Source organism: Leiobunum rupestre, chromosome 1, assembly GCF_980474605.1.
Source record: "Leiobunum rupestre chromosome 1, qqLeiRupe1.1.hap1, whole genome shotgun sequence".
In the NCBI taxonomy this organism is placed as follows: Eukaryota; Metazoa; Arthropoda; class Arachnida; order Opiliones; family Sclerosomatidae; genus Leiobunum; species Leiobunum rupestre.
In genome coordinates, this window is record NC_143384.1 from 11,981,361 (window position 1) to 12,009,110 (window position 27,750).

The following is a 27,750-nucleotide window of genomic DNA, read 5'->3' on the forward strand; positions in this document are numbered from 1 at the left end:
GTACAATTTTATTGATTAAGAATGTGTATAAATATTTTTTCTGTAATACACCCTAATAACTAGCAAACCTATAACCTATTGCTTTCCAAATTCAGCATATTTATGAAGTTCGAAAAACAATGACGTGTTGTCGTTTAGAAGAGCATGAGGTGGGCCAATTTCGGCGACTTTCCCTTGCGACAGAACTAGAATCCTGTGAAAAACACAAAAAAGCATGGGCTTTGACTTAAGTACTTCTCGTTGGAGTTTTCGATAAATGTTTTGAATTTATGAAAAGCAAGATTGAAACTTTTCGTTTAGTTTCGAAAATTTATAAAAATAGCTAAAGAGTGATTCAAGGTCAAGATGTCGTGGCCCACAAATCACGTGCAGTTATTCATCAAAATTATGACTCTGTTAAGAACAAATCGCGATAAAAATAAATCGTGGATGTTTGAGAGTTTAATGAGGGAAATAAAATTACTGGAATTTTTTAAACTATACCCGAATGTGTCGTATGTGATCACATTTATATTTTGTAGCTCATTCTTAAGCTAATTTACCTAAACTTGTGTGTTGGAACATTTGGAAATTTTAATATTTCAAAACATTTTCGAACATTTCCAATTTAAAAATCTGATATCTGAAATAATAGTAATTTTGGCTTTTGCAGTGTTTTCTGAAAATATCGTTATATTTCATGGACTTGTTAGTTTTTGTAAAAATTAAGGTTCTTTTATTGCAATTTGACCCATTACATGTTTTTTTTTTCAATGTTTTATTTAGTTAACCGCAGTAAAACACAACCCTAGCTTTCCAAAGAAACCAATTCTTATTTAACCTCAATTAAATTTATGAAAATTTAATTAAAAGGCTTTATTTTCGCATTGATTATTAACAAATTATGATTTTTTAATGAAATGCCGATTTAAAATTTTCTATTGTGAATAATATTTCACTTTGATCGGATGATTCGATCTGACGTGGAATGACTCATTAGCGAATACGAAATGCTATTCCCGACTTAAATTTCTATTAATTTACGAGTTAACATACATAGTAAACTTGATCAGAAAATAATTTAGAATATCCGGGATTTCAAATCGAAGTGTCTAAATCAGCAGTATAATAATTTGTATTCTTAATCATATTTCATTACCCCATTTAAAGATCATTGAATAGCGTGCTCGTAATCTGTTAAGTTTAGTCCGTTTTGTTTTGTTGTATTACCTGTCGTAATCCATGATGGTGTTTATTCTATGCGCAATGGTAAAAACTGTGCAAGTTTTAAAATGCTCTCGAATTGTGGCTTGAATAATCTCGTCAGTTTCCATGTCCACTGAAGCCGTCGCTTCGTCCATCAACAAAATCTTCGTCTTCCTCAGAAGCGCCCTTGCCAAGCATACCAGTTGACGCTGACCAACGCTACATGAAACATTTATAACATATTTAAAAGAATAATAGATAATATTTCATTATATAGCATTTGCATTAGAAACAAAAACCCTGATAATATATTAGGAAAATTGTAGAAACCGTGCTTTAATGCAAAATCATTTGAACAAATGGAAATTAATAAAAAATTGTAAATTTTCAATAGAAAAGTTTTAATTCTTGTAATTAATAAAAATCTTTATTTTAACGTTCTTCTCAAATTTGGTCATTCTTAAATATTTTATTTTCAATAATTCTTCTAATTCAGCCAATGAAATTATACCGCATAAATATTAAGACGTTAGTTATATCTATGGGTAATTCCTTGTGTTATCATTCATTACCAGAAGATCTTAGAAGAACAAGAAAAACTTGTTTTTTTATTGATTCAAAAACATAAATTATTTCGAACAATTAAAAACACCAAGCCCCAGGTTTTATTGGTTTAAACCAGGTCATTTTGGCCTTAATGATTTACATTATAATAATCTTCTGTTAATGCTGTTTACCTGTATACAGGGTGTTACGGATAAGAGTACCGAAACTTTCTATATGCATACTATGGGTCTCTATGAGTAAAAAATGTCAAATAAACATGGGTCCTAAAGTGCTTCGTTTCAGAGATATGGGTTCTAAAAAAATTCCTTAGAAACCAGACACAGCCTTAAACTGGCAAACAATATTATTTCTTGAACCAAATTGTTTTCATTAAACTATCGTTTTTTTTATCCGTGGGGCGAGAAACTTTAATAACAAGTGGCAAAAGTTAATTAATATCCTTTTAGAAGTAAAATGAAGATATTGAAGTAGCAATTAATTAGTCATGGGCTATTACGAAAAATACCCAAAAATATCATTAATTTTTGGGGTTTATTGCGGTGTGTGAAATTGGAGAAAATAAAAAATAAAGAATTTTTATCAAACGAAATGAAATTATTTCACAGCACTATATAAGATTTGTTAAGAAGTCGTCTACGGTTCATAGAATTCGGTGAACACCAGGTCGAATCACTTTCTGACCACATCAGATTGTTTTATTTATATACCCCGTGCACTGCCAAAGCATTACAGGGGTTACTCATCATCTGTCCTGGCCGAGCCGGCGACCTGTATACAAAAACAGGAAACGCTTCCTAAAACACGTACACAAAACAGTATACACTCGTATACCTGCACCACCTACTCACAACTCACTCGTGAGTTCGTCAAAATTGATAACGATATAACGCATTACGCGTTCAAGATCGTTGATCGTTTCTGACCACACATGAAATTACCTACATGTTGAATATCTGCGAATCATCAAAAATAATACGTATTCCTCCGTGAAGTCTCACCTCAAATTCTGTCCGCCTTCCGTGATGTCGTGATTCAAAGCATTTTCGTACGTCTTCACAAGATTCTTTAAATGAGCCAGTTCCAGCGCTGTCCACAGTTCATCGTCACTGTACGATTCAAAAGGATCCAAGTTGAACCTGAGCGTCCCCGAGTAGAGAACTGGGTCCTGCGGGATGATAGTGATTCTGGATCTCAAGTCGTGGAGCCCCAGTTGGCTAATATCTTGTCCGTCGATGATGATTTGTCCACTCGCTGGCTCAATCATGCGAAGCAAAGCTAATGTCAAAGATGATTTCCCAGCTCCTGTTCTTCCTACCACGCCAACCTAGAAATTAAAGAACAATTGTATAATTTTTATTTTTAAATCCATACAACAGACAAATCGTGTATTTAGAATAGCTTCTAATAACAGCTATCAACTAAGGTAAAACAATCTTCGCTCAGTGCCGGTTGATAATACTACAAAAACATTAAATTCAGTATTCTACCATGGTATTAAAATCTTAAATAAGCTACCTTATTATGTACAAAATACCTCAAATGTTATTGTTTTTAAAAATTCATTAAAAAATCGTTTGTTACTTAAAATATGTTAAACCCCAAAATTATTATACATTTGATGCAACTTTATGAAATTTAAATCGATTATTTTATATATGTAAATGTATGTTTTAGTTCTCTTCTTTTTTACTCTCCCTTTGAACCCTGCCCTAAACAAAAACGAGGCGATACAAAATGACAGATTGTAAATTATGGTATAAATAATAAAAAAAATATTTGATTTGAAATAAAATGTATAAAATTTATTTGGGGAGATTTCGAAACACACGGGTTTTTGAATTGGGACGAGGAGTTTTTCTACCTTGAAGTTAACTTGCTTTCGAATAATTTAAGGAAAATCTTAATTTCTTAACAGCTTTTAATTTTGTAGTTAAATGGACTCTTCTTTCCAGAAGAACATCTTTGATTAAAATGCTAAAGTGCAAATATTACTTCAGTGTTTAAACTACCTTGTTAATTTAAAGTTGTTTATCAAATTACTCATTGCTAGATTTGGAGAAACATTATTTGATTTTATTTAAACGAATTATTTCAAAGACTTTTATCAAAATATTTTTATTTATTATTTAATGGAGGCTGAAATCATTAAATAAAACCTTTTTAAAAGTGTCAAAAATAAAACTTTCTTTAAAAAGGACAAAGATTGTATAAAAATGCAAACCCGGAAAATGTTTTATATGTACACTCTGTTAAATAAGTCTTCGGCCGTTGAGATTTTGGCACTAATTTGCGATTATCTCAAAAACTATGAATGATAGCAAGTTGAAATCAATTTTATTTTTAATATTTTACTAATAGCGTTCATACCTATGTCTTGATTCACGTGTATTATTTGCATATCCACCGGAAACGCTAAATATCGTTTTTGACAACTTTTTTAATAATGATGTTACGCCCCGAAACCTGCATATTTGGATTAACAAGGGTCAATTCATATTTAAAAAGTGTCATTGTTATCCGGCGACGTCAAACGGCTGCTAAGATATGGCCTATCGAACATTCGGGTCTCATTTGGAAAATTATAAAATGCTCGAGGCGACCGAGAAATAATATCTTATTGTTGAGGAAAAAACAACTTTCGCCGTTTCATTGCGGGTAACACAATAAGCATATATATATATATTGATATAACGAGTTGTTGGAACGCTGTGGTTATATGCCGGATTAATAATATTGATTAATTAGTCATTTTAGAATTTTCCGAATGAGACCCGAATTTTCGATAGGCCATATCTTAGCAACCATTTGACATAGCCGGAAAACAATGGCAATTTCTTAATATGAATCGACCCCTGTGAATCCAGAAATGCAGGTTTCAGGGGCGTAACATCATTATTAAAAAAGTTTTCAAAAACGATATTTGGCGTTTCCGGCGGATATGGAAATGCTTCACGTGAATCAAGACATAGGTATGAAAGATATTAGTAAAATATTAAAAAAAAATTGGTTTAAACTTGCTATCATTCATAGTTTTTGAGAAAATCGCAAATAAGTGCCAAAATCCCAACGGCCGAAGACTTATTTAACAGAGTGTACACATATGGAAAAACTCTAATCGGAATATACAGTGGAATACGGAAAAATATTGTAAATGAAACTAACTGATTTAAAGAGCAGTTTATATTAAAGATAAGAGTAAAATAAATTTATTTAAAGGAAAAAATAATTGATTATTGGGGGTAATAATTCTTTAAAAAATGATAAAAATATAAAAAGTATAGGAAATGAAACAACTTGGCTCTGTACGAAATTTTAAATAGTTTCGCAACCATACATTTGTAAGAAGTAAAGGGGCGTAATAAGCGAGCGGGAAGAAGAGCCTAGGTCATAATTGCTCGGCGCTCGGATAAGAAATTATTTATCCATATCCAATAAAAACTTATTTATTGCATATTAAATTGTATAATATTCGCGAATAATATCCAAAAATAAAATTTAATCGAATTTTTAGGATTAATTGAAATTTTGGTGGTTAATTTATTCGATTCCCCAAGCTCTATAGGCCCAGAAATAACCCATTTTTATAAGTTTTTATTAAAATCAATGTTTTTCTTGTAGTAAAAATTTTATAAATTTAATAAATCTTTAACCCAAGAATAAAACTATTTAAAATATATAATTAATATTTAATTTTAATTACAGTTTTTCCGTAAAAAGGCGATACCTTAGTTGTAGTCCGCGAGCCATATGAACTTTCCATTCCCACCTAGGCGTGCAAACAGACACCTATATTTTCAGAAAAAGGGTTTTAAAATATCATGGAATCCGCATGATGGCATTGTCTAACGTCCAGCTATCCAAGATGGCGGCCAATTCAAAATGGCGGATCAGTCTGATTTTTAACACTCAATATCTCAACTTCTATTTATACGATCATCATGGGGTTTTTACCATTAAAGTTATTTCATAATATCGAAAGATAATGTTTGAAGACCGGTTTCGCTTTATAGCGTAATCTGCTGGTAAATCGAGAAAATATGTAATTACAATAGTTTGATTTACGTTAATTTGGGTCGTTTTCTTGAAATGCAACTTTTATAAAAATTAATTGTGTATAAATTAGCATCCCAGGGTACAATGCCCTTTATTTGAGCTCTCTAGAGTAAATGCAGGCTGCGCTGCAAGGAAAAGAAATAAGGGAGTGTTTTGAAATTTAAATAAAAACGTGTTTTAAATATCGAATTTATTTTTTCTCTGAATAAACTTACAATCGAAGTTTCCGGTACATACTAATCCTATTCGTTATATGAGGAATCACTTTCGTCAATAGTATAGTTTTCGTTTTCTGTAGCCATACTAGAGCATGATGCTTGCTTGCATGCGGCTGTGCATTTTAGATCGTTAATGATACACGAGCAGTCAGATCTTTTGCACGACCTCACGTATTTGCAGGCCATCAGAGTTAAAATGACTTCTGGGGCCGGGAAACCGGTCATCCACAATACGTAAATGCGACAGCTATCGTCAATTTTCCACCCGGGACCCTTTGTGATGTCAGATATTTCTGCCCAACTTACAAAACTCCTTTTCCATATTACAGCTTGGTAATTTGCACGATTTGTATATTGACACAATGTAACTAAACGGGTTGGTAGCGGTCCCAATTCGATGTTCTCCTTCTTGGCACGAAACATTTGGTGGCTTAGGATATTGACTTCAGTGTTGTTATTGTTGCAACAATACAACTGGCATTAAAGTTTTTCTATAGTCGAAAAACATTTTTCGGTAGGTTCCCATGTAGATCCAAGCTCTTTTTTCATATTTTCAATTAGCATTGGAAAAACACAATTTGATAAAAATATTAAAAAATAAAATTTTGGCAAAACAATGGGGAAAAATCGATAAAGCTGGTAGATGGATTTTACACAATTTTATTGGATTTTGCAAAGGGGGGACCCTTCTACATGTGATTTTCCATTGATATTTTACTTTGAGCAAGTTTTAACTTGAGTTATGAAAGACATATTTCGTTTCCACGGCAACACGAATACCCATTGGAACTTTTCCCTTTCGGAGCTTTCAAGGTATATGAAGGTCTACTTAACCCCCAAGTTTGAAAAAATTTGGAGATAACCACCTCGGGATGTCTCCTTGTAAGTCGGAGGGTTCTTCTCCGAAAGGGTTCAGTGATCGAAGACACGTCGTCTTCATCTCTTTCGATGAGTGTCGCTGATGAGATAGTCCTGGTGAGATAGACTATTGTTTTGAGTTGAGATCTGTACTCTAAATTGCCTTAAAGCCACGGCTCTACGATCGGCTGTTAGATAGTAACGCGATAGCGTTCGCGGCTTAAAGCTGAATCATCTAGTACCCACTTCATTTTGGGTATCCTTGTTCACGGTTTCTTTAGTTGTCTGATCAACCGCAATCTTCCCGAGGGCCTTAGTGCTTCGAAGTTGAACTGGAAATCATCCATTAACCAAATGAGTGTACAGATTGAGTGTTAAAAATTGGATTGATCTGCCATTTTGAATTGGCCGCCATCTGAAATAATTGGGCGCTAGACAATCATGCGGATTTTATGATATTTTAAGACCACTTATCCGAAAAAAAGGTGTCAGTTTGCCCGCCAAGGTGGTAATGGAATGTACCTGGCTCACGGGCTTTTAGTCTATATTAAAAGTTCTTACTTTTTCCATTGGATTAACGACAAAAGAGACGTTATCCAAAACCAAGTTCAATCCTTCACGGTAGCGAGTTGAATATTTGTCAAATATTATTTGACCTTTATCGGGCCATTGTGAAGATAAACCGGCCTCTGAATTCTCCCAATCTGCCTGTAATAAAAAGATACATTTGGTTAGCCCAAAAAATATTAAAAATCTTCATAGTGTCAGCCTGCCAAAAAAAAAGGAATTTGAAAATGTGTATTTAAACGGAAACCATTTTCAAAGGGAGTATTGATAACATGAGGTAACCCTGGCCTGAATCCGTTTAAAATGGAATCGAAATGTCTTAAGAAAATCATATGTATAAAGAATGTTATTGTGAACTAATGAACTACAGATAGGAATACAAAGAATGGATAAAATGCATCAAGGAAGAAAATCGTAAATCCTATATGAATTTCAAAATACTACTAAACTTAATTAGTTACTGGAACCAAATCGGTCCTCTAATCAAAAGCAAATGATAAAATACAGAAATTAGCCAGGAATTCCAACAGTAGACCTTGTATTGCCTAGTTTGTGGCTCATCAGCACTGTACAGGGAATTAAAGGGGTGACTAATTGACAGAAAAGAGGAGCTAACCCTTTAAATTTAAAACGTCGTTGCTGTGAAATGGAAAGACGAAGAGGACAGAAGTGTGAAACAAAATAAACAAATTATACGATATAGAAATCGCCGACAGACTGAAATCTTAAGAGTGGTAACAAATGCTGAAAGGTGGAAAAGTCCATCATGTAAGGGGGAAATAGCTAAGCCCTTAGGATATAATGGTTTGAAAAACCGACTAAGCCTCCAATTTTTTTAAACAATTTCTAACGTTTAGCTTTTTGGCCCCGTATAAAACGGACTTTTCGACCTTTCAACATTTTTTGCATAACTATAAAGATCTTACTTCAGGTTTTAGGGTGAAATATTCAAATATTCTGCTTATATTCTGTAAAGATGCTTCAACGTTGCATTCGGAAATTATAACGAAAGCCAGAACAGAATTAAGCTATGAAAAAAATATTTCAAGTTACTCTTTGAAATTCTTCATGAACACTATTAAACATAATTCAATAATTTGAAATTTTTGATTAGTTTTTCGCAGTATTTTCAAATCAAAAATACTTCTTAGAACCTTTTTTTTACTGCTTACGTTTTCGTAATAAAGTTCAAAACTATTTTCGATATAAATGTAAAGATATAAGTAAGAACTGATCTATTTTTATATAGAGATTATGTTTATATTCCGTCCATTTTTACCTTCGCTCCCGTTGCAGCTCTAGGATATGAACCTGGCCCCTCCCCTTCGAATTCAGTCAATTCCAGGCGGCGTACTATTGGCTCCCTAAATATTACGTCCTCTCGACGCGATTGACGTAATATACGTATATCCGCTCCGAGAGGCGTTAAATAAGAACGCCTCCTTTTCCATTTCCTCCCCTCTTTAGTTGATTCCCCTGGTTCATGATGCGTCGCGACTGACGGAATACAAACATTATCTATATATATATATATATATATAGATCAATTCTTGATATAATCCTTTGTTTAAACAAAAAACCGTAAATAATTTGCTGGTGAAATTCTTTAAGTTAACTAAGAACCAACCGTGTTTATGTTATTTAAAATATATCCAACTGTTCCAGGTAAAAAATAATTTTTGGCCAAAATAACCCATATTGAAGCTAAAAGAACCAGTAAACTTCCCAAGAAATTCAGTCGGAATGTCACCCATCTGAAAAGAAAAATTTTAAAAATGTGTAAATTGATTAAGTTTCCTATTATCACTAGGTCATAGTTATCTCCAGAATTTATTTCTATTAATTTTGTATATTGCCTAGTGTTTAAATATGATGTTTCAAGAAACCCGAACGACATACTGACGCTTAGCTCGAAGTGAAGAGAAGCACATTGTGAAAAACTAAATGTAAAAATCCCTGAAGAAGAAGGAACAGTTCCTCCGAAACGTTGGATATTTAAATAAATATATTGTGAATTTTAAAACCGTTTTAAGACGCTTAGCTCATTAATAAAATTGTTTTATCAAATAACTTTCTATAGAATAGAGAGCATCCAATTAGTTGTAAAGTGAAAATATTTCGTGACTTAATTAGGTTTAAAAATTATCCACAATAAAGGGAGCGTCGGTAGAAGGTCCTAGAGTAAAAAATAAATACACTTTAAGATTACCCAAACAAACTTCGGTTAAATTAAAAATAGTTTACTTAACAACATAAAAACCTTTTATCAATATAAATTTCAAAAATATTTGATAAAACTGCTTAATGCTGAATAAGCTTATCTAGGTTTAATTAATATGTTTGAAATATATCCTCTTAATTTATTTCATGTACATACGGTATAAAATTCCAAGTGCATTAACGATAAACATTTCACAAATATAAGCCCCTTTTTAATCGAAAAAAATAAACAAATAAGAATTAAAAAAAATTATTCCTCTAAACTCATGGAGTGCTTTAAACTTTAATTCAAAAATATTCTATTTCAAACAAGTCGCTGAGATAAATCGTGTAGGTCTCAAATTAAAAATGCATTTATAGTGAAGCTTCGGTAACTCTTTTTACAGGGGTTAAAGTTCATAGTAACCTAAGTTGCGGGGAGGTGGAGTGGCTTGCACTTTCAACTTACAGCAATGGGAGCAAGGATCAATTCCTTGTGCGTTGAGTTTGAAAGTTCTCGACTCAATGGTTACAGAATTTTTCCCACTGGGTTGATCGGGGCTTGTAGGGGCACACCAGTTATACGAGACCTAAGCCTAAATTGCGCGATTTTAAAGGTAAGGACAGTTTGCAAATCGCTCACTAAGGTGCTGTTGGCGCTGGCGATACACCTTAAGATGGCGGCGAAAATTCAAACCCAAATACTTATTGCATTTCAACTCTTTAGTCCAACAGTTATTTTTCAAGACAAAATAAGGTACGTGTAAGTATATTGAACGTCTTGTTTGTCTTTTGATATGCAAATAAGACGATATTTGGAAAAGCTTGGCTGTTCCCCTTTAAATACCGTATCAAATTCTTATATAATAATAAAAGCATTCTAACTTGATTGAAACGGCCCACGGATAAAATTTAGTTTCGTGGTCGTCAATTAATCTGAAAGCTTTTTCCGTGAATACGTCTGAACCATTTAGAGATCTTATAACGCTTGCACCAGCCAATGTGTCGGAAAAATGAGTGAACAGAGGAGAGCTCGAACTAACGAACATCATTTTCATTTGGCGATGAGCTTTTTCGAAATACAGCTAAATAGGAAATAACCATTAAAGTAAATACATGCTAAATATTTGAATAATAAAGGTATGACCAAAAATGCTTAAAACACAGCAAGACTTTTAAGCTATTGCAAAGAAACTTCTGTTTCAAAGAAGTCATAGCATTTTCGCTCGTCATTAAGACTAACCGTACACAAAAATTTAAATAAAAATTAAGAAAAATTATACAAAAGTTAAGCTCATATCCGTGTCGTTGTTTTCGGTAAATAAAATGTAGTAAAATATTTAAATTTTTACCTCGAATTCAATTGTTTTTAATAGACAACTAAATTTGTTAATCGACGCAAAATAATTATTTAAATATCATGTATTTATTAAACTAAATAATTTAATGATTTTGATTTAAGAAACCTTTTATTCAGCAAGTAATTTTTGTTATCAGTTGAAACATAAATCGATAATTAATAGATGCATTTTCTATAAAAGAAAAAATTATAACCGAATGCGGTGTTCTATAAAGCAATGATAAATAAATATTTATGTATTGAAAATGTATTGCATTAGCCGAATCAAAAGAGCGGTATTTTAAAACCAGTGTCGGCTCTACGTGTAGTTGCTTTTTTATAAACAGATGTCGCTATCGTCAAAATCAAACCCAGAAACTTGAGCTACATTTTGACCCAAAAGGCAGGACATAAAAGTATCCCTAACGTTGATTAGCTCGATTGTAAATTTGACAATAACTGAAATTATACTTATTTTTAACAATATATTTTATATTGGATATATTGGTTAAAGTCCACTTCGTAATGTTTTAGTTATCGAATTATAATAATAATGGTTCTCTGACGACGTTTTTGTATTGCTAATTTGAATTTTAGCATTATTTGCCTTTTATAGATGGCACCACGCTTAAGTAAAGTCGTTGTTGCGAAGAATCCGATATATTCATTGCCATCTCTAATAACAAAGACCTTATCATAATACAGTTGGAGCCGACATTTGCTTTGAGTTTAATGTAAAAATTCTAACAAACATGTTTCATACCTTTAAAATAATAAACGGAACCAGGCAAATTGCAATTCCCAACACAAAGAATGGAATTTCAATAGATACGGATAGTAAAAATGCCACCGCCTGAAATGAACAAATGGCAAACCACCACAAAAAACGACTCATTCCTTGATCCGCTTCCTCCATGTCATTCGAGAATCTGTTGAGGATGCGACCAACTGGCGTTGTGTCGAAGAAGCTCATTGGCGATCGAAGAACTGAAGCGAGCATCTTTCCGTTCATTGCAACTGCAGCTTTTACCATTGAATTTAGGAAAACTACTGAAGTTATTAAAGTAAAGGCCGTCTGAGACACTACTATTGCTCCATAAACTGACAGTAAAGTTATTTTCGAAAAAGCAGTATTGCTTTGATTGGTGTCTAATGATTCATAGTCATTAGTCCAAAGAACCAACCAGTAATTCGAGTAAACGGATAAAGCTTGAATGCAGAATAAACCAAAGACGATGAATAAACAGCGACTGTTTCCCATTAAACTGAAGTATTGCCATCCAATTGAGAATGTTCCCTGAAAAAAATATCGAGAATGGTCACCAAATCTTATGAGGTAAATTTCACAAAATGCATTTATAAAAAAATAAATTCACTACTATGTCTTTATATTAATTAAGGATAATATGCCCAAGGGATATTTATCAAAGCGTTACAACTCAAAAAATAGTCTCTAGTTAAAATACCTTAGTAATTATATATAAGGTTTAAGTGTTTCAAGTGTTTTCTGTTCTTTGATCCCCGGGAATGCCAAAGAACAAAAAAATCATACAAACGCAGAACCACTTTAAGCACAAAATATTAGTGTGATTATTTATATTTCTAGGTAAATAAAATGTCTAACACGATACTTACCCGGTTAATATTTATTTTTTCTTTCGAAACAATTCGTTTTCCGATGATTTCATTTCCATCATTCAAAATATCTTCATTTCTTCGTGAGTTGTTTTTCCTGTGATAGTTATATTCAATACAAATGTCAAAATAATTAATGATCCACTAAATACGTTAATAATAAAAATAGAGGTAAATGCTTTGTAGAAAAGTTTACTGAAACTATTAGATTCGACGAAAAAAGATGTCAACGAACAAAAGCTTTATGTTATTTCACTAAGCCGAACCGAATTTTAACTTTTACTGTATTTAATAAGATATTACAGCAAATTTACGAATTAATATCATAGGGGAAGTGACTGTTAATATAGTTTCAATCGTAAATAATTATGTTTTATAAAATCTATTAAACGTGGAATTACCATTTTGGAGTATATTTACGAATTTTATCGACCGATGCTTCTTTACCACTTAAACTAGCATTCTTAGATCCTGGTTTGATAAAATCAGTTAGGATGTCTTTGAAAGCACCATCTTTCATGATAAAATCGTCGTATGTCCCTTTTTCTGAAATACGACCATTTTCCATGACGTACACAACATCGACGTGTGGAAGAAGGGACAAGTTGTGAGTTACTATTATTCTCGTCTGAAAATATAAGAAATATTATTTTATAAAAAGGACTGACATGGTTTATGGGCTGACACAAAATTTTATGCATGACGTCATTTTTTCGATAAGGAGCATATTAAACTGATAAATTAAAAATTAATTCATGAATACCTTTCCAAAAGTAATATTTTATTAACGATTAAACTATTATTTCACTTGTAAAACTATCATCTGAAATTCTTATAAATCTATCAACTTTTAAATAATCTGCCTCTGAACTACTAGACTTATGATACAAAATTCATAAAATTAATAAATTTTATGTATCTCGGCTTCCATAACCGCCGACCTTTTTTTTCTATTTTTTTTTTGAAATTTGCTCTGCATTCTGATTGTCAGCGACTGACATTTAATTGAAAGGAACAAAATACCTAGCTGACATTTCAAAGCAGCGACCCTATGAAAACCAAATAATTTTCCGGATCTTCGTTTGAAAAACCCAAAATATTTCGCCATTAATCATTATTATACGCGTGGTAATGCTTTAGCTCAATTCAATTTTAATAAAATAATAAACCCCAAATTATCGTCATTTTTGAGTTAGGAATTTTTAAATTTTTCGAAATTGATTTTGTGCTTTCCTACGAAAAAGCCATTTCTAACTGTATTCCAAAATTATACACAAAATTGTCCCGATTAAAATGTTTTCATTGAAAATTACAACCTAAATTGTGTTACGCCTGATCTTATAAGGAGGTATTATTTCCATTTGAAACTGACAGCAAAGGATATGTCTCGATTCTAGATTGCTTAAATTTTTTAAGCAATGAAACACCCTTTTTCTCGTCGATTAAAGTATTGAATTACCTTGTTTTCAGTATTCCCGACAGTAAAATGTATTCACGACTAACCAACATTGGGCCAGGATTCGATTTTGGTATCAACCTTTATCTCACTTTGGTCAACTTATCCCATCCAACGGTCACCACTGACGTCACTAGTTTCTCAAGGACACGCAGACCCGCAAAGGGAATTTACGGAGCACGATACTTGCTTGTGACAACCAATTGATACAATACAGAAATAGTTTTAACACTTTTAAAATGGGTGGAAAGTTGAAAAAAGCTTTAAAGTTTATACGAAGAGAAGATTAACGAGCATTCCTTGAAAGGAAAACTTGAAAGGACTCTGGTATGGGGTTCCTGACAATCGCGAAACGCGTACATTGACAAAGAAAATGGGAACACATTATCCTCCCCAGGACTGCGTGATCAGCGCGCACAACTAGAAAGGAATTATAATTCCCAGAATCAACGCAACCAAAAGACATCTTCACATGAATTTATATTTTAATACATATTAAACAGCTTACTTTGTTCTTCAGGAGTCCATTGGGTCCAATGACGTTCTCGAAAATATGGTTGGCTGTGTAGGTATCCACCGCACCCAGAGGATCGTCCAACAAGTAAATATCCCGGTCCAAATATACGGCTCTGGCTAGACTCACTCGTTGCTTTTGTCCACCACTGAGGTTGACTCCCTGGAAATAATAACGTTGCGATTATCTCGAAATGAAATTGTTTTCATTAGAGCGAATGATAATAAATTGGCAGTGTAAATGAGATTCCTTTAAAAATGAAAAATATTTTTCTCAATAATTTCAAAAATCACCAAAAAATAACATATATCCAGGAAATTTGTGAAGGTTAAGACTGTGTATTTTAGTAATATTCATATGATCAATGGTAACCATAGAATGCAATGATATTTAAGATAATGAAGGAAAGTTTTTCTTTTAAAATTATATAATAACATTGATGTAGACGCTATTAAAATAATAGTAATACATGTCATGTAGTTAAAAAACACAAAATTTACTTAACACCAAACATTTGAATAATTGCTTGCTATTTGAAAGAACCTGTTCTGATAATAATTAGTATTATTATTGAAGTAAATCAATGGAGGAAACGTCTTCGCTAGATTATGGAAAGATTTAATTTCAGGAACAAGAAATTTAAAAACTAAACAGATGTGTCCTGCCTAACCAAAGAAGCATACACCAAATAATTTGCTCAGAAGTTGAGCTTATTTGAAAACCATATTTTTGCAATGTTTAAGATAAGTAATAATTTAAATGACTATTTCGTAAGAGCAGCAAGAGCCGGCAAACTTGTAATTGCGTTACTTTTCAGCTAATATTTTTAGCAATATTTATCAGAAATCGGAAGTTACCTGTAGTAGCATCTTAAAATTTATCTATATGCCAAAATTTTATAATTCTGAACTTAGTTAGTCTGGTTTCATTTGCTCATACCCCAAATAGTAAAATCAAATTTAATTTACTTTTTCGCCAATTTCGGTTTCGTCAAATGCGGGTAGAATGTCTATGTCTTTATCCAAAGCGCATGCCTCAATAATTTTCTCGTACTTTTTTTTCTCCATTTCGCCGTGAAACAAGATATTGTTCTTCAAAGATGCATTTTGAATCCAAGCTTGTTGAGGGCAATAAGCCACAGATCCCTTCAAAATTATATTCATTAAAACAATAATATTTTAATGGTGATAGTGAAACCAAATAAAAATAATAATTATAATGCTCTTCTAACGCTGATTATAAAAAGTCAAAAGGTAATTTTATTAATGATCACATGCAATATGCAATCAAAATTGTTTAACAAAATAATGATATGTTTAACGATTTCCTAGAAATAAAATAAATGAAAAATATTTTTCGATGTCAGAAATACTTTAGGAACGCATTTATACAAAAAAATGGGTCGATAATGTCACCAAAAAGCAACATCAAGAGAAAGAGTTTGGAAATAACAATTGAATAATATTATTAACAGTTCACTTGTTTTATCAATCAAAGCAATTACATCATTTCCCCCGAGTTCTTCGGTTTCCCCTTCCTTAAAAACTTGTCTAGGTTAACGGTAATATTTAGTGTAGGGAGCTGTTGGCTCGATCTCGTGGCATGCAGGGCTTGCCACCACCCTCCTACGCATTGTAACCCGGCCACCTGAATTAAGGGCTTCAAAAGTCGCATGATGACTTAGGCCTAAGGTGGTGCCTTGGGTATTAGCCTAGCTGATTAGCCTAGCTGACTTAAAAAATGCGACACAATTAATTTTAGATGAGAAAAATTAGTTAAGGAGAAAAACAGTAAAAGATGAGTTATTTTTTATTGAAAGCCCTTATTATAAATTTCATCATTTTTACAATAATTAAATTAAATTTTGTTACCATAGTAATTGTTAAAGTTAATTAAACATTATTATTTCTGAGGAACTTGTCAAAGTAAGCGGTTGGTTATTTAGAAAATTTACCGATTGAGTGAAAATGATAACTTCATTTTTAAAACCAATTTATTTATCAGATTGCATATAGACTTTGTATCTCATTTAACAATGCGACCTTTTTTATGAATAGATTCATGATTAATATTTTGCTAATTTTGGTATTTTATTTAATCTATTTGTAAATTTGAATGCTTTACTAGCATACCTAGCTTCAAATAGAAAATAAAAATATTATCTATGTTCTATGTGTGGTTCATTTTCAATATATTTTGATACCAAACAAACGCGTTTAAAAGTAGTGCTTATGCTAGATCCAGAAAAAAAATTCATTATTTAAGGCTGATGTCACTTTCTAATTTTGAATTGTGGTCAAAAATTAAATTTGTGGTCTATCGCTATCTTGCAGAAGAAGTTGTCAAACTTTCAAATTTGACTATCGCACTCAATAAAGACCATGTATCATTTCGTTGGATTGACGTCGCATTCTAATCTTGATTATATTCGATCATAAATAGGATTGTTATATCGTAAATTGATTGATATCACGTTTTGTCCAAAGACTTTTACCCCCTTTGATTAAATTAAAGTAATCCGTTAAACTGATAATTTATAAATTTAGAGGTATATAAAATTATTGTTAATTTAATAATGTGTGTAAAATATATTTTATTACGTAACTATTAATAATGAGCCCTTAATATGATTTATTTTATATTTGTCTACTTTATTACTCACTGTCATATCGAAAACCAATTTGAGTAAAAGATATATTAAACTCTTTCTTAGTATGTTTTGGGCTGTTACATTACCATTTGTTGGATAACCTTACAAAATATTCTTCTTCTTTGAAACGCAATGAAAACTCTCGCCTCTTTCCGTAGGAGTTAAATTAGCAATTAGGTTATTTCGACCGCAGTTCTGCGTTGGTCTGAAGTTCAGTTTAAAGGCCTCAAGCAATCTCACCTCGACTCTAACCTGTCCATAACATTTCTCCATTTCTCCAAGAACAGACGACAGGAGAGAAGATTTACCAGATCCGACTTTTCCAACCACAGCAGCCAAAATCCCTTTTGGAAAATCCAGACTGACTCCATGAACGGCAGGTTCGTTGGTAGAGTCCCAAGAGAATGAGCCGTCAATAATTTCTATTGCTTAAAAATTTTTAAAAGGAATATTATGTTTATAATGTATAATTTTAGTTTAGAATCAGAACGTAAAACCTAAGGCACTTAAACCAGTAAATATTGGAGAACGTCATACTAATAGAGATGCTAGCAATTGACCTATGGCAAAGCTTGCGAAAATCTTACGTTGAAGTAATTTGAGCATTTGTGTCGTAGTGACCAGTGAACTTTTTTTTGGAGCAACGAAAGTTTGTAATTTTCAGTTTTTAAAAAATAATTGGCTTCGTTTACCATCAAACTCTATTTTTTAATAGTGAAAATCACATGGCTCGTCCAGCTGTTCATTCTCTCAAAAACTTAATTGCGGAGAAAATTCCGTAAATCGGAAAAATAAAAAATTAACATATATTACTTTTTAAGGGTTTTAATTCCGAACTAGTTCTGAGGTTTAGTTTCACTTTTGGATTCGATAAAATTAATTTGTGAACCATATTAAACTAATATTGGAATAAAAACTTTTTCTTTTTTACGTAAAATACGTAAAATTGTCTGGAAAAGAGGCAACTGTAATTTTCCGGGAACTTTTTCCGACTCTACTCGTGCTATTTGCACTATCATACAGTTAAAATTACTGTCCATTATTTATCGCACAACGTGTCACGTTAACAGATATTAGGTGTACATATGCTGTTCGTCTACATTATCAAGGAGACTACCCGAGGTGGTTATCTCCGATTTGGTTCAAACTCGGGTGGTAAGTAGACCTTCATGTAACTTAAAGGGAATTTATGCAATGGGCGACGGTTTTGCCATGGCAACGAAAAATGTTTTTGACAACATAAAATGGAAATTTTTTCTATTTAAGCCATATCGGTTCATTTTCACCCATTTGGTTCAAATTGATCAATTTTGATTTTTTTCGTCAATTTTTAAAATTTGTTTTTATAATTTTGGTATTTTAAACTTTTTTCAATTGTGTAAAATTTTTCACAGGGGGGAATCGGTCCAAATCCCATGTTATTTTCAATGGGAAATTTTCCATTTTATGTTGTCAAAAACATTTTTCGTTGACATGGCAAAACCGTTGCCCATTGCATAAATTCCCTTTAGGATTTTTCAAGTTACATGAAGGTCTACTTACCACCCGAGTTTGAACGAAATCGGAGATAACCACCTCGGGTAGTCTCCTTCTAAGTGCACGTACTCCTTAAATGTTTGTTTTACCCCTTTTCTCTGTGGAAAATAGCCAGCGTCAATTTACCACTTGTTTTCTCACTGGATTTCGATTTAGTTTTCAGTCAAAAGATAAACCAAAACTATTATTATAAAAAGAAGAACATAACATCAATACGGAATACAAGAAACTGTACTCGTCGTGTCAGCTTTTAAAGAGACACTTAGCAGAGAGAAGAAAGAAGACCGTGATAGAAATAGAAGATACCATCCACAGATTGAGTATTAGACGACGAGTTATTTATTTCTACTCGTGTGAAATGTTTAATCATATTTTCCTAGAGTGTTCTGATTATTCATCAGAAATCGAAGAGAAGAAAGAGCACTCGAATGTGTTAAATCCTTGCAGAAGAGGAAAATGAATGTGTTTAAGATTTAGGAGCTGTCTCAGGGAATTAAATTAGAGAATTTTCAAGCATATGAATCAGCTGTAGAAATAGCCAATGAAGAAACTATTTCAATGGAACGTAAAGAGATTTGACTTTCACTCTAATATCGAAGCACGCAAGTTTTACAAAAAACAAAAATATTTTAAGTTAAGAGAACCACCAATTGCAAAGATTCATAAAAAAACGCGAATAGGAAAAATCACGACCAACTTTGATCATGCGTTGTTCGAGCTAAAGTGGCCAACTCTTTCGCCGAAATTCCATGAGCAAGAATTTTTCCGCTAAAACGAGCGTGGCGCTGTACTCATACAGGTTTTAATATTGGCTTCAATGCAAAACGGGTGTTTAAATTGGGAAAAAAGTCGACTCCTATATAATTTTTCATAAAATCTTGATGAAACCAAGGTAATATAAATATATTTTTGTTATTTAATTAGTTCCTATGTTTGATATAAATTTGGTATGATATTTATATTTAAAACAAGCTAAACTAAAATTAAAGTGTAAACCAGAGAGGCACTCAACCAATGTATAAAAGTTGATATGTAAATATTCGGTTGAATAATAATATAATTATAATGTTACAACTTTGTGACCGACTGAAATTTTTTTGTAATTTTTTAAAGTGGGATGAGGCAACAAACTATGCCAATCGCTTGAGACCCCCCCCCATGTTTAAATGTGGATTGTGATTTCATAAATGGCAAATAATTTGCTTGAAATTAAATTTTGTAACCTAAAAATTATGCAATAAAGATATTATATTTAATTTCGAACTATAAATATTCACAGAGATAGTACTATCAAATATATTAATATTTACTAGCCTGGGCTTTAGTTAGAATCCAGGAAATGTAAGCTGCAAACAACATCTGATGTGCTTTTATCACTTATTTTGAAGTCTTTTGATGAAATCATAACTCACGGTAATTTTAATTTACTGAAATCTCATGTAATGACAAGTATGAACATTTATAGGTATTTGATGTACATTAATTAACAAGCATTTTTAAATCTATCCTTAAACATTTATTTCCTAAACGTTGTTTTAGAAACGGTTATTATCTTTTCGTAAACTATCTTGTTTACGCTACTATAAAAACTCGTCTTTCAATTGAAAATTCCGACACCAAATACGAAATCCCTTCATCTTAAACCAGTTTCTCACTTATTAACGCGTCTTTTAAATATCACATACAAATCGTCAACTCTTGCAATTAAATGGTCATACCACAAGTTTTGTTCAAAGTAATCGCGTAAAAATAATACAATTTAAATGTGAATAAATTTTGTCCAAAGTAATCGCGTAAAAATAATACAATTTAAATGTGAATAAGTTTGAATTCCCCGCGTATATAAGAATCTATTCTAAAAAAATATACAGATATCTTTTGCTCGTAGGTTAACATTGAAACTTCAACGAATGGGTTGGCCGCTATAGCGCGAACAGCGCGTGATCAAAGCTAAACTCAAAAAAAAATTCAAGTAGTTTAAAAACTTACAAATAGCTCGTACCAATAGGTTTTCGAGAAAACTAAAAGATGGGATTCTTGGACCAAATAGATCTTCGCGTGAAAAACTAAATAAAATAAAATAGGCAGATGTTCCAACCGAGGGGTCGGACATTTACCAAAATCCCGTACACTTGGTCCAAAATCGCAAAATCTTTCAACTCTCTCTATAGTAAATTAACATTGAAATCCCAAAATCACTTCAAAAAGTAATGATAAAATCGCCAAAATCTCTACGAAATACCGAAATCCCGTACAAAATAATGGCAAGTGTCCGACCCCTCGGTTCCAACGGTAGACTGGTTTCGTTGAATTTGGAACTCATCAATACCGTACGTGAAAACTGGTTTCTGACTATTACACCGGAAAGAGAAACTAAGCCTTCACATTAAAAAGTTCCAAACGCGTTGCGTAGTAACGGAAAGCCGAAATGGGGGAGAGTGGTGGGTAATATGTACGAGTTGTTAAGTTAAGAGGAACCACCGCACGGTAGTGATGAGTCCCAAATAAGACGAAACCCGTTAAACGATGGAATAACTGGCTATTTTATTTTATTTAGTTTTTCACTCGAAGATTCTCGTCTTTTGGTTTGTTCAAAGACCTATTGTTATGAACTATTTGAAATTTTTTAAATTTCTTCAATTTTTTTTGGGTTTAGAGTTTGTATCCTTTTTCATTATTAAGTTTTTTACTTATTCGCGTTTTTTATCACTCTTAAAAATATTTTGTTCGTTTCTGACCTTATAGGGTATTTAATTTATTTCCGTGGGCTAACCAAGTTTAAAAAAGCACAAAGGGCAAGACTAAGATGGATATATGTTTATTTGAACCACGAAAGCAGATTGCCTTAGCGTATTTTGAATTATAACTTCAAGCACATGTATGACACCAAAACTGAATCAAATTATTATTAAAGCCGTTAAGAGAATTCAAGAAATAAAACTATTACATGCACATAACGACCAGAAAAGAACAACTCCCTATACTGCTCTGTATGTATGCTATTGATCAGCATATCAAAGTTCGCGGAAGGAGGAGCGAGCCTTTAGCTCAAGTTCCTTCTGATTTGGCAGGAAAAAAGAGCTCAGTATTTTATGGTTTTTAAAGATTCTCACTTTAAAGCTGTTTCTTTTATCTGAAGTTGCGCTTTCAATATTCGAAGCTGAAAACAGCGATATCTCAGAAGTCATTAAAGAAACAGTTTTTTGTCGAAATATGAAACACTATTTCTTAAGAAATTTCATTAAAAATGAAGTGGAAAACTTCACATATTAAGAAAAATATGTCATGCTAGCAGATATGCCAAAGAAGATGTGCAGTGGTATGATAAAAATGGGTGGAGAAGTGGGGAGCACTTTCGCCTCGCAGCCAGAGGAGCTGGGTTCGATCCCAGCTTATGGTAATGGGTGAAAACCCGGAATAACTCCTACTGCGTAGAGTTTTCAAGTTCTCTCCCCACTGGTTAAAGGGGTTTTCCCCCGAGCTCTTCGGTTTCCCCTTCCATAAAAACTTGTTGAGGTTAACGTTAAAAGTGAGTGTATGAAGCTGTTGGCTCACGTGGCATGCAGGGCTTGCCACCACCCTCCTACGCATAGTAACCCGGCCACCTGCATAAATGGTTTAAAAGTCGCTTGATGATTTAGGCCTATGGTGGTGCCTTGAGTATTAGCCTAGCTTATTAATAGAAAGCATTTGCATTTTTTGGGATTAATTGACAGTGTTTAATGAAGATAAGAAGGAGTGTTGAATTATAACTCGAAACACTTTCGCTAACTCCCAAAACACTAGTAGATTTTTGTTATTTTATTTAGAGTCTGGAAACGCAGATATTAAGGCTTCAAACATTTTGATGCCACTGTATATCTTTTTGTAACTTTGGTCCAGAATAGATGCACTCTGCTCACGTTCAAGAACTCGTGTTATTTTATTTCTAACTTCAATTTCGTAATTTATATTATTTGCAATTAGTTGCCTGGCAAAAATTTCAACATTAAGCTACTACCCTGAAAATACGGCTTTTTGACAATAAAGGTTTAGCAAGCCTCAAAAGCCGGGTTGCTAAGTTAAATATGACATAAAACACATACCACTACTGGAACTCTTTAAATGCGCTGTTTCAATATATAAATTTAATTCGCTGCTATTGAGAATTCCGTTCATTCGTTTTAAAGATACCTGTAACTGGTAATACAAAATAATTTTGGTTTAAATGTTTAGAAATAGTATGTTGCTAAGTTTTTGTTTACCATTGAAAGATCATTTAAAAACGTTGGAAAGCTTGTAAAGATCGTATTGATGGCAAAATAAATTTGCACAGTTGCGAATGCAACTGAAGGTGATAGAACATTAGATCTGTCCGACAAAACGAAGGCCGTAAATGACAAAAGAGAAGCCTGAAAAAAAGAATTAAACAATAATTAAAAATTTAGAATGCCCTATTAGGGTATTAGCCTAGCTGATTATTATTATTATTATTATATGTGAGCAGGTCAATTCAATTTATAGTGAAATTCTTGACCAATTATTGCATGGCGGTCGCTATACAGCAGACCATTTATACCGCCGGGCGTCCGTTGAAATCCAACGTTAAGATATTTATATCTGAATGTATAACTGATATCGGCAGATTTCCGAGTAAAACCAGAGTTCCTACTGATGAGCCCCAAAAGGGCGAGACTGGGCTTCTCTCGGAATCTCTTGCTTCTATATTTTGACTATTGATAGAAATAAACATTTAGTTTTTCTTTTAGAATTATATTCAGGTTGAATGATATTATTCTAAAATTGTAATTTGATAGTCTACTTAAACAAGATGCTATAGTAATAGCAAACTTGAATCTTGTTGTTATGACCACAAAACGCAGTAAAAATATAAATCTTTTGTTAGCGTCAGAGTATTATCGACAATTTTCTCCATGAAACTTTTTGTCTACCACCTTACAGTGAAAAACAATTTCTAAAACTATTAAATGTTTTCAAAAAGTTTTAAATTACCTTTCCTTTACCAATAAATATAAACTTAAAATTTCAAATTTGTTTAATAAATTGTTTTATTTTTATAACAATGGTCTAATCAACATAACTTTTATAATTTGCATTAAATGATAAAATTATAAAATTTGAAGGTCTGTTACTCAGAAAAACTATGTTAGATGTTTAATAAAAGCATAATGAGGCATAAAAAAAGAAACAAAAACGCAAAAGCCTCAAATATTCACGAGTGGCCGAGTGAGCGAGTGAGGCTTTTCGAAGTCAAAACAATTTGCACTCAAATGTGCATACAACGACCACGCTCGTAGTTTTACACAGAACCGAAGTATCAATCAGTTCATCTTCAAACAAGTAATGCATTTCAAATTTCACTGTAAATTGATGGCATTTTATCAAAGGCGAATATTTTTCGTTTTCTCTTACTGGCTATGATTTTCTCGTTTCAAATGTTTAAGAATTATTTCAAAATTAATTACGTATAATTCTGCATAAACTAAACTTAAATATAATCTTATGTAAAGGAAAATTACCAAGATCGGTGAAATCTGCGGCACGCTAACACTTAACGCAATAACAATGCCAATGTTTCTCAAATGTGTGGCTTCCTCATTTCGGAGTTCATCAACTTTTGTCTGGAACGATTTCTCCCAAGCGTACATCTTCAGCACACGAGCACCGTTCAATATATCACTCGTCATTTTAATTCGTTTGTCTTTTACAAGCATAAGTTTACGCTGAAAAATTAAAATGATGAAAATTTAATTAGGTAGTTTAATCATATTTATACTTTTACATTTTAATAAAAATTTCTGTTGAAAATACGTTTTTTAGAACATAATGTTTAAACTCGTCGCTTTAAAATTTGTGACACGATTAGGAAGTGACGGTCAATGTCAATAAACATTTATTTGCTTTTTATTTCCAACGAGTAAAGTTTAAAAATTAAAAAGTTTTAAAAATGTTAAGTTAAAAAAAACGCTGAAAATATCAATTTATTAACTGAGCCCGTGAAAGTTGAGAGAAAGCAAGATGTTTTATAACCTGGTATTTTTTCGACATTTTCGCCACTAGTTGTGTGAACAGCACGGATAACAAAATTAAAATTGCTCCGGATAACGCTGCCACTCCTAATAATGTGTAGAGAAAATACGTTCCCAATGCAATTACCACTGGGGCAGTAATTAGTAGATGGTAGAATAAAGCAACACTTCGAAATCGTAGGGAATCAACTGCCATGCAGTTTAGGATGACGCCAGTAGCCAAGTCACTTCGACTTTTATGAGACAGCCGCAAAGACTAATTAAAATACAAAAAAAATCATTGTAAGGCACAAATTGTTGTTTACAGAAATGTTTTACACACTTAACGGTACCGAAAATAACAGACCATTATAAAAGAACAATTTATTAATATCATCAACTAACCTTTTTGTATAAAGAAGCTATGGTCGAGGATCGTAAGGCCGTTGCAAGGATACAACCCAGCTTATATCGATAATCGCTCAAACAATTTCTTATATTGACAATGACGAACATAAGAATAGCCAATAATAATCCATGCCAAAGTGGGGCGTCACTAGATATGAATTCAATTAACCACCTTTGGACAACGAAAACAATAAATTTATATTAATTAAAAACTGCAAATTCAGGGATTAAATATAATTGATCAGATGTTCTTAAGAACATTTATTAATTTGTTTATTTATTTAACAAATTACAAACTTCTAAGCTGTAGAGCTTGTAGGCAGCCTTGCCGGAGTACGACAAATGAGATAACTTAATATAATATAGCATAATACAATTTATACCTCAGGGATCGCACGAATGTAATCACGCACATATTGAAGGAATAACTGGCGACTTTCTCATTTTAGGACGTACTCAGGGAGTGAATTCCCTCTGGCAATAGTTCTGGATGTGAAATGCCATTGTCTGAACTTCGTTTCAACTATTTGTTTAATAATTTTAGCGCAATGGCCTCTAGTTTGGCGTTGGTACTGAAATTTAAAAACATTTCCGGGTCTTGTGCCGAAAGACCTGACCCTATGAACTACAATTGCACAAGGTCATAATCAGCGTGGCGAAGTGTAGGTGTATCAACATTTAGTTTCTCATTTCGAATTTCAGGAGGCAATGTGTCTAGACCTTTAGTAAGTTTCGTGAAGTGATTGTTTGCTCGTGTCAGAGAATCTTGATCGCCAGTTAAGGGGAGAGACCCTTTTTCATCTAAAGTGGACAGTGTACGGATTAGCTTGGTAGTACGGAAGAAGAAACACCTTCTCGTTAATCCAATTATTCACGACCCTTGTTGCCTGATTACTGAAGAGTAATGAAGGGTCTATCCATATTCCAAGATCACGAATAGGGCTGTCTGAGGCCGAAAGTAATGGTCCATCTATTGTATAATCGTTATGTGGGTTATTACGACCAAGATGAAGAATTCCACTATAACATCTAAATCATTTTGTTAACATGCTGTATCGAAATCTGTGGCGACTGAGTTGGCAAGTTTAGACTCATAAGCAGACAGGCAAATGCGGCTGTGTTGAACGATCTCTGGCATAGAGTTTACGAAACTTGAAAATAGGATTGGCCCAAGCACGCAAACTTGAGGAACACCACTAGTAGGACTGAACGGGGCTGATATATGACCTTGAAGTACAACTGAATGTTTACTATTGGATATGAAATCGGCAAGCCAGGTAATCGCTGTGCCCATCACACCAGCCCCATGTAAGGCGTCGATGAGCCCCCTGTGATAAATAGTATCAAAGCTTTACTAAGATCAAGGTAGATGACTTCCACAGGTTTGCCGTCATCCAGCCAGGAGGTCCAATCATTGGTTGCTAGAAGAAGGTTGGTGGTACAAGAATGTTTAGGCCGAAAACCATGCTGGGAAGGATGTAAGAAGTCAGTGTCAGTTAGAAACCTTCTCAATGAGTCATCAACCAGCCTGTCACCAACCCTTGAAACTTGACAGGTATTAGCTAGGGGACGATAGTTAAAAGGAGTGTTACGAAGACCAGCTTTAATGATAGGTGTAATGATAACAAGTTTCAAGACGCTGGGTACCTCACCAGAAGTAAAGCTTTGGTTAATGATAATTGATAACGGAAGTGCAATTGATGGAGCTCGTTTTTTTCAAAGGTAAGGATGCAATCCATCAGGCCCAGTGGCCTGGAGATTATTCAAAGCATGAACTTCTTTTAGCACAGATGATTCAGTACATGTAAATGTCTTAAGAACAGGGCGATCAGGATTTTAATTTTGGGTAGGTGAAGTACTATGTCTTTGAGTTGAAGTATTCAGTTTAGAAGATACTTCTACAAAATGTTTGTTCAGAACGTTGGCCAATGATTCCGGTTTTGATGTTTAAGATTCGTCCGAAGTTTTAATTTCGGTTATAGTAAATTTGGTTTTGTGGAGGCTGTTAACATGACTGTAAAATTCTTTTGGGTGAATTCTAATTTAAAATTACGAGAGGCGTTTTTTGTAGCACTTCTGGCATTTTTTTAATTGTAGTTGTTATAAATGTTTCATAGATGGCACCACTCTCCAGCTTATAATCCTCTGCCGCTGGAGAATGCTCGCTCTAAAATAAAACAGTTGTTCATCTCTCATACTCGGTGCATGTAGGTTATTTTAATACACATATTATCATCTAAAATATAGTTAGTCCTGAAGTTATTAAACCAAAGAATATAACATAATGTCATAGTGTTGTTAACGAACTCGCATTTTCTGAATACATTCATCAAGTTAGCCGTGTTTCTTTTGCAATAGCGCTACAACTCTTCGGACAATGGCTTCAAATCTCCCTACGCTTAAGCCTTTTGTCTCTGGTAATAACCCTACTGAATCTTGGCGTTTCTGGAAGCAAGACTTTGTAGACTACGTAAAAGCTTTGAACCTGAGGATACGAAAACCGCTCTATTCCGTCATGTTTGCGGTGATGAACTCAAGCAACAATACCTATCGTTTA

At 33.1% G+C, this 27,750-nt stretch overlaps 1 protein-coding gene across 1 annotated transcript; it reads right to left on the reverse strand.

The window, feature by feature from the left end:
* Positions 1–26,487, reverse strand: LOC149961093 (ATP-binding cassette sub-family C member 2-like). The gene is made up of 20 exons (XM_090156714.1): positions 26,241–26,487; positions 26,013–26,163; positions 25,191–25,365; positions 24,808–25,062; positions 24,297–24,500; positions 23,022–23,168; positions 22,863–22,956; positions 17,482–17,669; positions 15,560–15,736; positions 14,586–14,753; positions 13,023–13,249; positions 12,622–12,718; positions 11,750–12,283; positions 10,533–10,732; positions 9,076–9,202; positions 8,375–8,476; positions 7,443–7,589; positions 2,751–3,076; positions 1,210–1,404; positions 1–193 (listed from the first exon to the last, which is right to left on the reverse strand). Exons 1-20 carry the CDS (start codon positions 26,485–26,487, stop codon positions 76–78), a joined length of 3,879 nt encoding a protein of 1,292 aa, XP_090012840.1. The 3' UTR covers positions 1–75.
* Positions 26,488–27,750: the final 1,263 nt, after the last annotated feature.

Coding starts and splice junctions, on each gene's coding strand:
- LOC149961093 (XM_090156714.1), bottom strand. CDS start 26,487: ATGGGCACAGCGATTACCTGGCTTGCCGATTTCATATCCAATAGTAAA. Junction 17,670..22,862: donor TTTAAAGAGTTCCAGTAGTG/GTATGTGTTTTA, acceptor AAAATTTTTAAG/CAATAGAAATTATTGACGGC. Junction 1,405..2,750: donor GAAGGCGGACAGAATTTGAG/GTGAGACTTCAC, acceptor TGTTTCATGTAG/CGTTGGTCAGCGTCAACTGG.